General features: G+C 49.5%; 1 protein-coding gene across 2 annotated transcripts in view; it reads right to left on the bottom strand.

Moving 5' to 3' along the window:
* CADM3 (cell adhesion molecule 3) overlaps positions 1-12138 on the bottom strand; it is a 32310-nt gene extending 20172 nt beyond the window's left edge. The window contains exon 1 of one of the 2 annotated variants that reach the window (XM_020885944.2): positions 11878-12138. In XM_020885944.2, the coding sequence (XP_020741603.1) occupies positions 11878-11959 (82 nt within the window). In that variant the 5' untranslated portion in view covers positions 11960-12138. The remainder of the gene's footprint in view (positions 1-11877) is intronic. The other variant, XM_020885953.2, reaches the window with a different exon arrangement.
* Between the last annotated feature and the right edge of the window lie 656 nt (positions 12139-12794).

Below are 12794 nucleotides of genomic sequence, written 5' to 3'. Positions count from 1 at the left end.
CTTCTATTCCCAGTATTACAGAGCAATCAGATGAAAGAAAGCTGGGGCCATAGAGGTAAGAGCTATTTTGTCATCACGGCTTGTCTGTTTTTTCAGCTGTACTTCCTTCCTTTCCTGTGGCTCCTCAGCGCAGGCTCCTGTCCCCTCACAGGCAACATGATCCCCTAATGGATCTCCCCGCTCAGCTCAGGTATGCTCCAGCTCACATCCACTTCAGAGCCTCAGAGCTCAGTCACGCTTCAGCTGCCTGCCTCCTGATCGGCCTTCTCTCCAGCTCGCTGCCCCCGCCACCCTCTCTCTGGCTGGGCTGCTGAGACCTTAGCTTCTCAGTATTCCCTTCCTCCCTCTGTTATTTTTGTTGTTGTCTGGCTTTCCCTCCTGGAGTCTTGTTTATCTACATTCTCTCTGGCTCCCAACAGCCTCTTGGCCCAAAGAAGTCACTACTCTTTGGGCGTGGCTTTACTCTCCCAGGGGGTGGGGGCGAACAGGATATATGTCAAACTGGATGGTGAATGGAGCGGGGAAGAGGACCTTCACTGTAAGGAGTCCCTAACAGGCTGATTAGCCTCCGTAGCTTGGTAAAGTGTAGCCAAGAGAACAAGAGATCTTTACAGAATGAGGGATCTTATTCTGTTAGATGATCCAAGAGACTTAGGTTTGGAAGGGACGAATCTGGGCTCAAACAGGTTTATTATTGTAGGCTGGCAGACACCTTTTGGCTGCATCCTAAGCAGTTGTTAGAACTGAAAGGCTTTTGCTTCCTGGCCTTGGAATGGTGTGGCACTTAGCTTTTCCAGGCTGAATGAGGAGGAGGGGGTCTTTAGAGTAGTTGGCTAGTTGACTAGCTTGCCTGCAGAGGGAGTGAGGTTGAGGTTAAAACAAAAAGCACATCGTGGTGTGAACCCTCTTTTCACTGAAAAACAAACAAACAAAAACCAGTTATCCCAAATGTTTTCCCATATCCAAGTGTTTTTAGAAAAACATCCACGTTTACGATGTCATGAGTAACTATATCTGTTTGCTAAAGCCCTGCAAGCAACTCACATGTTCTGGTCATTTTCTCCTGACCCCTTCTGGCCAGAGGTGGTTATTCCTAAGATCGTTTTGAGTCTTCCAGGCGAGAATGTAACTGATGTCCTTTCTGACTCCACTGCCAAACCTCAGTAATTCCTCACCTTCTTTTCTTGCACCTCATTCTTCCCAAGATATTTTCCCCTCTATGATTCTTAGGCACCCCTAGTGGCTTAGATGGTAAAGAATCCACATGCAATGCGGGGGACCTAGGTTCAATGCCTGGGTTGGGAAGACCTCCTAGAGAAGGGAATGGCTACCCACTCCAGTATTCTTGCCTGCAGAATTCCACGGACAGAGGAGCCTGGCAGCTTACAGTCCATGGGGATGCAAAGAGTCACACACAACTGAGTGACTTTCCCTTTCACTATGGTTCTTTTAGAGTTGATAAAAATCCCAAGTAGTATCTAGTGCACACTTTCTGTTTTAAGGACGAGAAACCAAGGTTCACAGAGGCTTAGAAACTTCTAAGTGCGGTCACACAGGCGGTTAGTGGTAGCTGGGTTTATAACCCCAGTCTTCTGTTCTCATTGTCATTCCTGTGCACGAGCTAATTTGGAAGTTAAGTTACCATTTAGTGTGACTTTACTTTCAGTGGCATCCACTCTTCCTGCTTCCCAGCTCCCTCTGCATTGCTGTGAGGAACCCTAGGGCTCTGGACCTCAGGGGAAGTAACTCTGCTAAATGCCGGGCAGGTTAGAGAAGTTGGGGTGAAATGAGGAAGCAGACGGTGTGAATAATGTCGCCCTACAAATGTCAGGGTCTTCCTGGCAGATTCTGATTCTTACAAAAGAGGAGGCCATGGGGCTGAAGCCGCTTCCGTGCCCTTAGGAATTAAAAAGGTGATGAGGAGGGTGGGCTGTGTGAGTGTTAGCATCTGTGTGGAGAGCTGGAGGATGCTAACCTGATTGTGATGTGGGAGACAGAGACTAGAAGGGAGAAAGCCGCAGAGGAGCTTATCCTATTCTTGAGCTAGTGACAGAAAAAATCTGGAGGCAGAGTGGGCTTGCAGTAGGCTGAGGGGGGGCCCTCAGAGACTTAGTTAAGATTCTGAGGAGCAGAGACTGGGAAGTGGGTGGCAGAGAAGGAGGTGGGGACAGCTGTTGCTTTGATTTGCTATTGAGTCAGTGTTCTCCATGCATTAGCACTGGGAGAGAGCCCTGGGCTGGCCCCCCACACAAACAAGCCCCTCCGGAGCCAACACAGTGTTGAAGCAAGAACTGCAGTTGGGAGGCGAAAAAGGAAGGGGATCTAATCCCCAAAGAGCCCCTTCCTTGCCTTAGCTCCTGCCTTCCAGGACTGGGCTATGTGCTCCAGACAAGCATCGAGTGTTCTGGACTAAGAGGCGGGGTGGGGGTGATGAGACACAGCAGAGCGGATGGCTTTGTAAGAGCTGCTGGGAGCACAGGTTCTGTGCAGGGGGTTGACTCTCATCATTTATTTCTCAAGCAAGCCCCTAAGGGCAGGCATGAAATCACTCCAGTTGATGACAGCCTTGAACCATTTTAGAAGCATCCTTTCACCTCCATCTCCTCATTCCCTTCCCACCATGTTCGCATCCTCCGAAATCAGGACAGATATGACCTGGGTCTGTGTTCTAATGCAAGAGAGTCAGCAGGCCAGATTTTGAACTCTTAGATGTCCCTTGAGCCAAGTGCAGGCACTTTATACCCTTTCTCTAAGTGTATGTAATTGCTCTCACACGTCTGTAATAGAATTGGGAAAAAATCGCCCCATCTTAGGAAAGTACTTAGGAAAGGAAACATACCAGAGTCAGGGTGGAGTCAATGAAAGCGTAATTAAGTTTAACTTGTTGGAAAGTATGTCTAGCCATGAGAAAATAGGAACTGGGAATGGGCAGGAAAGCCCAGGAACATTGGGGAGAAATAAAGAACAGATTCCCTAAGGAATATTCATCCAGGTGCCAAAGCCTGGCTTCTAATTGTCCATAGCCACAAAACCTGTTGGAACAGATGAATGAGTTCCCTTCTCAACAGGCTGTATCTTATTCTCCTTTGCTCTTAATGTCGCACTGTAGATAGTTTAGGCTGATGGCTTGGTGTGGTGGGATAACAACCCTGTGAAAAAGTTTAATTTGTTAGAAGTCAGGCAAGAGAGCGTTCTGGCTCTCTGCCGGCTCTCATTTTACTGACTTGTTTTTACTGTTTGTCTTCACTGGGTGATCAGAGTCAGGGTGTGGATGACAGGTTCAGGGCAGTGATTAGGAGCATCACATGGAGAAAAAACTGCTCTGCTCCGCACACCCACACTGCTCTGGGTCCCCCTCTTCTGCCAATCCCAGCTGAGACTTAGTCTCTTCCCTTCACTTTTCTCACCTAAAAATGTATTTTGCAGCAAGTGCCACATTGTTCAATTAGCCTTATTCTGTGCCTTCCTGGGAATTTAGCTCCTTTGTGAGACAGATACATTCCTCCAAGCCTACAGACATCACAGTCCCTGAAATGGCCATTAATTCTGCCATCCCAAAATTCTGCCATCTCCTCTCCTTAAACCTTCATTGAGTGTCTCATCTTTAATGTGGATGTACATTCGATTTTCTTCCTCAAGATGCATATATATTCCAATGCATATATATTTCAGCCTGGTTACTCTCTTTTTCCCCTTCAGCATGTGACCCTCAACACACACATGATGATGGGTTTTCACTCTTTGTATCTCTGTTTTCCTTTTTTTTTCTGTCATAAACACAGCTTTTCTTATGACCCAGATACAGAGCCCTTTTCACAAGCCCGTTATTAATCAGAACCCCTTACGTCCATCCAGCAAACCATATGGTTCAAACTCAGAGATTCTCCTCAAAGCAGAATTCAGAATCCTGCTCAGACTCCCCAGGAGAGGGCCAGAATCCTCTTCTCCCCAGGGCTGAGCTCAGCCCATCTGTCCCTGACACTGGACTCCAGGGCTTGGAAAGCAGAAGAGAGTTGGCATGAAGCAGCAATTGTAGATAAATGAGAATGTGTGAGGCCCATGGGCTAGTGATGGTGGTTTTTATATTTGTTTGAGATTATAGGATGAGATGAGTGGAGAAAATATATGTGTTTGGAAATATCTCATCCTTAAGAACTAGAGTAAGAACTAGTAAGAACAAGTGAGCGCAGTTGTCTCACTGTTTTGTTTACATTTGCTGAGGGACAAATGATTAGGAGCAGATGGTAAAACAGTTCTCTCATTTTATGATAAAGAAAAAACTTTGCTCTTCAAAGACTGACCTAGGCTAGGCTAAGTCTCAAGTAACTTGTCATCTAGGTATTTGTTAGACCCTTGCTGGGTTTCCAAGGAGGGTTGGGTATTTAAGTTAGAGACTCAGTAAACCAGTTCACCTTCTGAAGCTTTTTACTCTGAGACTTTGGCTGGAATTCTAGAATCCAAATTGGAAGTAAAGAGCTAGATCCCAGAAGAACAAATGAAGGCAAGAATTAAGGATCTGCATATTCCCAGTAAAACCTGCTGTTGGAAGGACTAGTTTTCCATTCTACCTTGCTGGTATCTGTGGCTGTATGAAGGAAGTAGGGAGCTAAGTAATGGTTAGCTTAGAGATGAATGGCTGAGATACCAGCCTTCATTTCTTTTTTTCCTCCCTAGGGCGAGGTGATACGTCTGACCTTTTTTGACCCTGAACTGGAAGTAAATGAGCCAAAGGTGCTTATAATTAGCAATCAATACACAATTAGTGTAGGTCTAGCTGGGGTAAGGAAAAATGAATCCTGAGAGAAAATAACATTTTAGTTCTTTATGTTATTTAGCTTTCTTATCATTCTCCTGGAGACCTCTGGGAGAAAGATGGTGAGAGATGAGAGGGTTAAAGAATCCCAGAGGTAAGAGCTCACACAGAAGAATGATACACATATTGAAAAAAAGCTGGAAATTCTGCATTAGAATCCTTTCAGAAACATGTCTGCTCTTTATGAGAAGAGGGGGCTCAGGGAGATGAGTAGATGCGAGATACTCCAGCTGTTACCATAACCCTAATTCTGTCTTCTTGAAAGCTCACTCATGGAGATAAATCGCTTCCATTACCTGTCCTTGAGGAATGAAATTTCTCCTTGTTTCAAATAAGGAAATGGAAGAGGGGTACTGGAAATTAATTCTGGAAACCTGTCTCTCCAGCTTCACTCTGTACAGGTCATTCATAAGTGTTAACTATTATATGAACTATTATGTAAAATTGACAGGGGGAAATCATCATTGAGGGGAAGAGAAGCTTGTATAGCTCTGATGTGATGGGAGGAACAGGCTGTCTAGTCTCAGACTGGCAGGGGCTGAGCATTCTTGGCTCCTTGCTGCACTTGACGTCATCAGCTTATTGGCAGATAACCCAAAAGAGTAGCAGAGTCCAGTTTAAAGAGGCATCTTCTGAGATATGGCCAAGGACTTGGACTCTGGGATAAGACGGTTGCATTAAGGCCATTTAGTCTATACAAGATGGTTATAATGATGAGGAACATGAGTCATGGATTTGGTATTTATCTTCTATGCCTCTCCCATATTGCATTCTTCTATTATCTATTCTGATGAGCCAACCTATATATTGTCTTTATGTTTACTGCTAAGGCCGAGGGGAAAGGGACAATGAGTATCATGACAGGATACTCTGAGCTGGTTGTCAGGCTCAGAGTGGTGCTAAGAGGTGTGTGCTCATAAACTGAGTAGGACTCATTTTGCATTCTACATGTATCGTGTATATGTGGTAACTGTACGTGAGCAATGCTGTCTCAGTCTAAGCCACAACAGTTTGTAGTTCTGTTTTAAATCTATAAGTCCATGTATAGCAAACATTCAGTTCTTTTGAGGCCACTTGAGGTCACTCTAGGCGCTCATCTCCTGAACATTGCAAACAACACTTTTCCACCTCAGAATTATTTGCTTTTTCTGTCCCCTTCCTACAGGTGACTAGGTAGTTATGAAGACTCTCCAGATTTGGTCTTGTTCCCCTCTTGCTGTTAGAGCCAGTCAGGAATCATAGCCAAGATCATGTGTGTGTTTGTGGTAGGAGGAGGGAAATCCCATCCCTGTTTTGAGGGCTGCACTGTGGAGAGTAAAGAGATTAGGAATTTGGATGGGGAGCAGGACCACGGAGAGCAGCAAGAAGAGCCTGGAGTGTCCCCGTCAGGGGCTAGCACCATGGAGAGCTCAAAGCACCTGTGGTTTGTTCCACAAAGAACAGGAAAACCAGGATCATGGGTTAAGGCAGCCAGCTCGCAAACAATCAAAAGAGAAAGAGCAGACCTCAGGGCTTCTGTTAGGATCACACCACACCCATCATTTGCTCTCAAAGATCTTCTCAAGTACTTTGTTTGAACCTACCACACATGCAACCCAGAGATGGTGCTAAAAAAGTGAGAACTGCCACTGGACTGAGTTTGTCAACATAAGCCTCAGTAATTATGGAAATTACATAAGAATCAGTGGTGGTGGAGAGAGTTTTGATTTGCTGCAACCAATTATGAATGCCATTAAGAGTATCTTTTAATGTGGGAAACAGTGCCACAAAGCCTGGGTCTCCTCAGAGACACTAGACATAAGGAAGCCAAAACGTGTATTATAGTTAAGTATGGTATGAGACCCGGAGAAGGAGAAGGCAACCCACTCCAGTATTCTTCCCTGGAAAACCCCATGGACAGAGGAGCCTGGTGGACTACAGTCCATGGGGCCACAAAAGAGTGGGACGCAACTTAGAGATTAAACAACAAACAAAGGGTATGACATGTATCAATCGAATGCTCTAACGCACCCCAAACTGCTGTGAACAGTCCAATCTTGATCATACATGGAAAAGCATAATGGATTATGCCTTGTAAAAAGGGTATTGTCCTCAGGACTTAGAGGTCTTTGTGTTAGTTGGGAAATTTGGCCACTCTCTTTAGACTTAGGGAAATTTTGGTAAAGGGACAGATTGCTCTCTCTTTTGGTGCCTGTGGCTTCAGTGAAGAATGTGTAGCTTTAATGAGCTTATATTTTGTTAAAAAAAAAAAATCTCAGCAGTTTCATGTGTTCAAGACTCCTATCTCGGTGCTAGAATGGATGGATCTCCTTGTTGTAACAGGGTTGGATTGGGTTTTTACTTGGGTTGTAAAATCCCCGAGCATCAGCTGGTTCTGACCTGGTAAAAAAAAAATCATCTCTACTGCTGATTTTAGAGGAAGAGGCAGGTCTCTGACCCCAGAGACTTGTTCTTCCCTATCTTTCAGTTACATGGAGGATTTGTGCTTAATTTGACTGAGTTCTTAGGGACCTGAATCTTTTTCTGATGGCTTGCTTTTCCAGGCTTTTTTTTTTTTTTTTCTAGTGGTTTGTTTCTTTCATCTCTTATAAGCATTCTCATGAGGATTGCTATTCTCAGAGTTTATGGATGGGTCTCTAGGACATGACCTCATCCAGGAAACAAAATGTTCCAGTGCATAGACCTATAGCCAGTGATGAAACAGGAAGTGTTAACTTGTAGCATAAAAGATGAAAGGAGAAGATATAATTACCAAAACTTTCTAATACCCTGGCTTTTTCATGCAGTAGTCAGTTAGGAATCAGTGCAGTCTACAGCTTGCATTCATGGAGAACCTGGAGCCTAGATTACCATTCTTCAGTAAAATTCCATTACTGAGAAATAGATGACAAAAAAAGGATTGTTGAGCTGGTTCTGTTGGAGTAGGAAACAACAAAGAATGTGACTAGCTTCAGCCCCGGGGGTTTAATTTCTCTGATGATAACTGTGAGGGTTTTTTCCTTAGGTTATTTTTTGTGACCTAAGGACAAGAAGCTTTTGATTCCAGTACATATTATTTGGACTGCGAGAAAGCAGCGATAGCAAGGGGTACCAAAATCACATCTAAGAATTTTCAGAGCAATGGCACGACTACCTGGTCTGCTGTTTCAGAGTGACCAGAACACCAGAAAGATGCCATCTGTGGAGTTTTATGGCTGCAGAACTATGACTCATTCTTCAAGCGAATAGTGACTGTCTCCAACAAGGCACTGTTGAAATTAGATTTGGACCTCCTTTCTTGCTCAGTTGGAAGAGGAGAGAGAGGAAGAGAGAGAACAAGAACCTAAGGATAGTGAACTGTCTCATTTATTGTCAGTCTAGGGTAGAGGATTTCAGACTGTATATAGCAGAACCTCTGTGCCTTAAGGATTAGGGGGGAGATATGGGAGAAGTCAAGAAGAAGAGAGATAGACTTTCAGTCTTACTTATCTGTTTCAAAAAGAGTAATTCTCCTTTGATCTGTTTTATTTATTTGGTAAAGAACTTCCACATCTTTAAAGATAAAAGTGAGAAAACCACTGTGCTGGAAGAAACTACTGGGACCAACAGAGCCGCCAAGCCCTAGGGAGAGCTCAGGACAGAGTCTTTGGTGTAACTGCTGGAAGAGGCAGTTGATATGCTACAGCTTGGGCCCCACATCAGACAGACTGGCTCTGTATGGAATTAACTAAACTCTACAATACCAGTGTTTCTCTGATGCGTTCAGCTTCTCTGTGCCCGAAAATGCCATGTCTGAAGGGAGAGCATCTCCTTCCCAAGGATTCCCAGCTGCAACTGGGAAGAGAACAGAAAGAGAACAGCTCCAGCTGCAACCAGGAAAAGAAACTGGGCGCAGCAGGTCTGCCAAGCAGATCCGTGGGCAGCTCTGGAGTGAATGCCTGCTGGACTTCTCCGGCACATTGGGCATGTTCTCTACACTGGGCACCTGGCCAGGGGGCTGCAGAATGGACGGCAGTGGACAGAAGGTCATTGGGAAGGGAAAGATGTTCATGTGTGAGGCAGTGCACTCCAAGGTTAAACTGCTGTATCTTGATCTGAAGGAAAGGGAGGCTGCCCACCTGTCTGTTTCTGTACCAGATCAACTCACAGAGTGCTGGAAAAAGTTTGAAAAAGAAAAACCAAGGGAGGTTGGTCGCAATGTGGAATGTCAAACAGCTCACCGGAGAGACAACCACAGGATACATGAAGTTCACGGCCTTGTAATCCCCCAAACCTGGAACTGCCAGCTATAGCCAACACTAGTGGAGACATGTGAGAAGGAGGGGGCAGCTGGCTCACCCGGCATGTCTAAACCATTCCTGAGTTTTGAACCACAGCACTAATGGTCAGGTTCAGATAACAACTGTTTGTCCTTCTCCAGCCTCTGGATCCCTGTTCGGTCTGATGAAATCTAAAACAGTGCATGCTCTATTCCAGGGGGCTGTGTGCTGCCACTGAGCTCCCTGCCCAGGGCCCTCGGGACCCCAAGTCAGGGCTCCTAGACACACCTGCTGTATGAGCCTGGGCAGGATGGTCATCAGGGCCGCCACCTGTGGGCATTAAATCTATACACCTGCCTCCCACAGCAGAGTGGGCCTCTTTAGATCCCGAAGCTAAGAAGTAGAATTAATTTAGATAGAAGATGGTGCATGGTTATGTCTCCTGTGCATCGGTGCCTCCTGAGACACTGCAGCCAGACATACTGCCACTGTCAGGACAGACAGTGCTCTAGAAGGACAGTGATGCTTGGTTTGACTCTTTTTTGGGAACAGATCTTCTAACCCATCTCCAAATTCTCAATCCCTCCTCCAGACATTCTCCATTCAAAATTTATTGGCTTCCACTCTTCCCTCAAGCCACTGCTATGAGAGGTATATATATGTGTGTGTGTGTGTGTGTGTGCATGTATGTGTGTGTGTGTGTATATATATATATATATATTTCAGGATAAAGCATTTCTTTTCCTCTAAATCTTAAGCCTGAGTAGGGGCTGAGCCCCCAAATTGAGGACTGAGAGAGAAGCGTGCAGTTGGTGAAGGAAGACTTGGCTAAAACACAGATCACTCTCTTCTCCAGTGTTTGTTTATATCCTAGAGTTGAAGAGCTCACAGCTTTCTGGGATGACTTCGCTCTGTTGAGGTTCCAACCTGCCCCATCAGTTCCCATTGCCAAACAGAGGCAGTTTGGGTCACACTTGTCCCTCTTAAACATAGCTAGCAGAATGGGAAGGCCAGGGGCTGCAGCTGAAAGTCAAGGCCTAGTAGAGAGTCCTTATTTGGGTATGTACACTTCACCTAGCAACCTCTCCTTTGCCTTGCACTTAGCCTGCCCTCAGGCAGGACTCTTCACCTCCTCACTGAGTAGGGTCGTCAGTAAGGCCGTCCAGGGGAAGGGGGGTTCCGCATAGGGGAGAGGAGGGGCCTCTGTCCTGTGGTGACTCGGGTAGGAACTCCCTTGGGGTGTGTGAATGGATACAGAGTAGAAAGAGCCAGCCAGCTAGCTGTAGGTAGAGGATGCTGCCCAGTGTCCCCATAACACCAGAAGCTCCTTCTTCATGATGGAGATAGGACTTGGGGAGCAGGTCGGGCGAGATGGAGCAAGTATTCCTCCAGCACCCTGGCTCTTCGCCTGTTTCCTTCGGATGAAATTCTCTACATCATCCTCCGAGTTTCACCCCTCCCCTCTCCACCCCCGCCCCGCCCTGTGCCCATCCTTGCTGGCCACTGGGTCCATCGCCCAGGAGCCGCCTCCCCTTTCTCCTCCCCTGCGGTTCTGTCTGTTTTTCGTTGGCATCTGGCCGGGCACAGCCACCACCCTCCCCCTCACTCTCCCCACATCCCTGGGCTGCGCAGAGGTCCCGGTCCCCCTTCCCCTCCCCCAGCCCAGCCCGCCCCTGCCAGGGGCGGAGGAGACCGGAGGATGCATTCCTTTAGTCCCTTCCCCGCCTGCCCTCCCTCCTCCGGGGACCTGAGGCTCTGAGCTGTGCCTCTCTTCCCGGTCTCCCTACAAACTGTCCCCTGCCACCCCATGAAGAGTCAGCAACCTTTAAGAACGCTGAGGTGCCCCCACAGCGCTGACCTACATAGCCCGGTCCAGGGCGGGAGGGGGCCCCTAGCCCCCTCACCCCGGGCCCCGCCTCCGTCCTCCCCCCACTCTGTTCCTTCACCTCTCTACCATGACTAACCCAAGCAGGTTTAGTTCCTGACTGAAGCAGAGGGGGCTAGGCGAGGCACCTTACCTCCAATTCGGAAAATCAATTCTCAGCCCAGGAAAGCTTTGGGTTTTCCATGCCTCCTCCTCCCCAAATATCTTCAGTCTTGCTTTTGCCCAGTCTCCCCCCGCGACTCCCCCTCCTCCGCTCCCGTCTGGGCTTCTTCCCCAGCTTCTGCCGCCGTCCGGGACCCTGCCATCCGCGGGCCCCCTCCGCCCAGTGTTGTTGTTTTGCTCCAGAGAAGCCCCCCGCCTCCTTGCCCACGCCCCCCTCCGCAGCCTCACCCAGGCCCCCTTCCCTGCCCACTCGGAGCTCCGCCGCGGGTGGGGGGCGGCCGGGGAGCGGGAATGTTTGCATACATCAGTTCAGGGGAGCGCACTGGCTACCCAGCCCCTCCAGACACACACACACAAACAGCCGACACACGCCCTGACTGAAACAGCGACAAATCTCACTCCGCCCCCAACACACACTGACACAGACATACACACAGATACTGACACAGAAACGCAGCCAGACAGCAACACAGACGCGCACACCCAGACGCACCCGGGCCGCGGCAGACCCAGAGCCCGGGCGGCCCGGGGCAGACCCAGACCCCCGGCTCCACACGCAGACACGCCGGACGGTGTACAAGAGGGGGCACGCGCGGCACACCCCGCGGTCCACAGAGACGCGGATGCTCGGAGGCAGACACAGGCTGTCAGGAGCGGCTGGCGACTCGAACCCCCGCTTGCAAACAAAGCCGACGGGCTCCCTCCGCCCCCTCGGCCGGTCGGAGCCCCCGCCCCGGCCCCTCCCCACCTCCCCTGGCGCCGCCCCCTCCCTCACTCACCGTCCTGGGAGAGGTTGGCCCCGCCGGGCGCCCAGCAGCAGGCGAGGAGCAGGAGCAGGGGCAGGGCGGAAGGGGCCCCCATCGCGCTTCCCGGCCGGCTCCCTGGCAGGGCGCTGGCGAGCCTGGGTCCCTGGGGGCTGGAGCTGGGGAGAGGGGTAGACGACGCCACTGACCGAAAGGGCGCCCCCGAGCCGCTTCGGAGCCCGGGGCCGAGGCGGGGACCGGGAGGGAGCCGGCGCTGCTGCAGTCGCGGGGATTAAATAGGGCGCTCGGAGCAAACCATTCGGTTGGAGGTGGAGGGGGGGTGACGGGGGGCTGGGCTGGTCGCGGGGGGGACCGGCTGCCGCATTCCCCACTCCCCCCGCCTGCCGCGCCCCCTCCGCGCCGTCGTGGTGCCTTCCACCCTCTCCCCCGGGAGCTCCACCAGCCCGGCTCGGGCGTGGAGCAGAGGGAGCGAGCTGGCTCAGCAGTGGGACCCGGCGCCCACCCCTCCTAGACTTGGGTGGAGGGAGGGGAGTCGGGCAGGGCCTTGGGCCAGCTGGCGGGAGCTGCCACTGCAGGCCTGGGCAAGGGCGTGCCCACTAGCCCGAGAGCTTCCAGCCCCGCCCTCCTTCCTTTGGCAACTGGGGATCCCCAGGAGTGGGATGCCCCTAGGGTGCCCCTATCAACAGTGTGCCCAGGGACATCTCTGCAATGGGTAACCAGTTACCCTGGTCTTTTTCCAAAGCACTAACATCCCTAGTTCCTCTGACGAAAGAGCCCCTACTTGGACGTCCAGTAACAATTTGTGGCCCCAGGCAATTTCCTTTGAAAGACATCTTCCAGCAAGCCCCCAGGCCATGGGAATCAACACTTCCCTCAATCCCTCAAAGAAATTGCTCCCAGTCTAAAAACAGCGATTTCCCTTCAGATTCTGC

This window comes from Odocoileus virginianus, chromosome 5 (assembly GCF_023699985.2).
Source record: "Odocoileus virginianus isolate 20LAN1187 ecotype Illinois chromosome 5, Ovbor_1.2, whole genome shotgun sequence".
In the NCBI taxonomy this organism is placed as follows: domain Eukaryota; kingdom Metazoa; phylum Chordata; class Mammalia; order Artiodactyla; family Cervidae; genus Odocoileus; species Odocoileus virginianus.
This window is presented reverse-complemented; position numbering and strand designations above follow the sequence as displayed.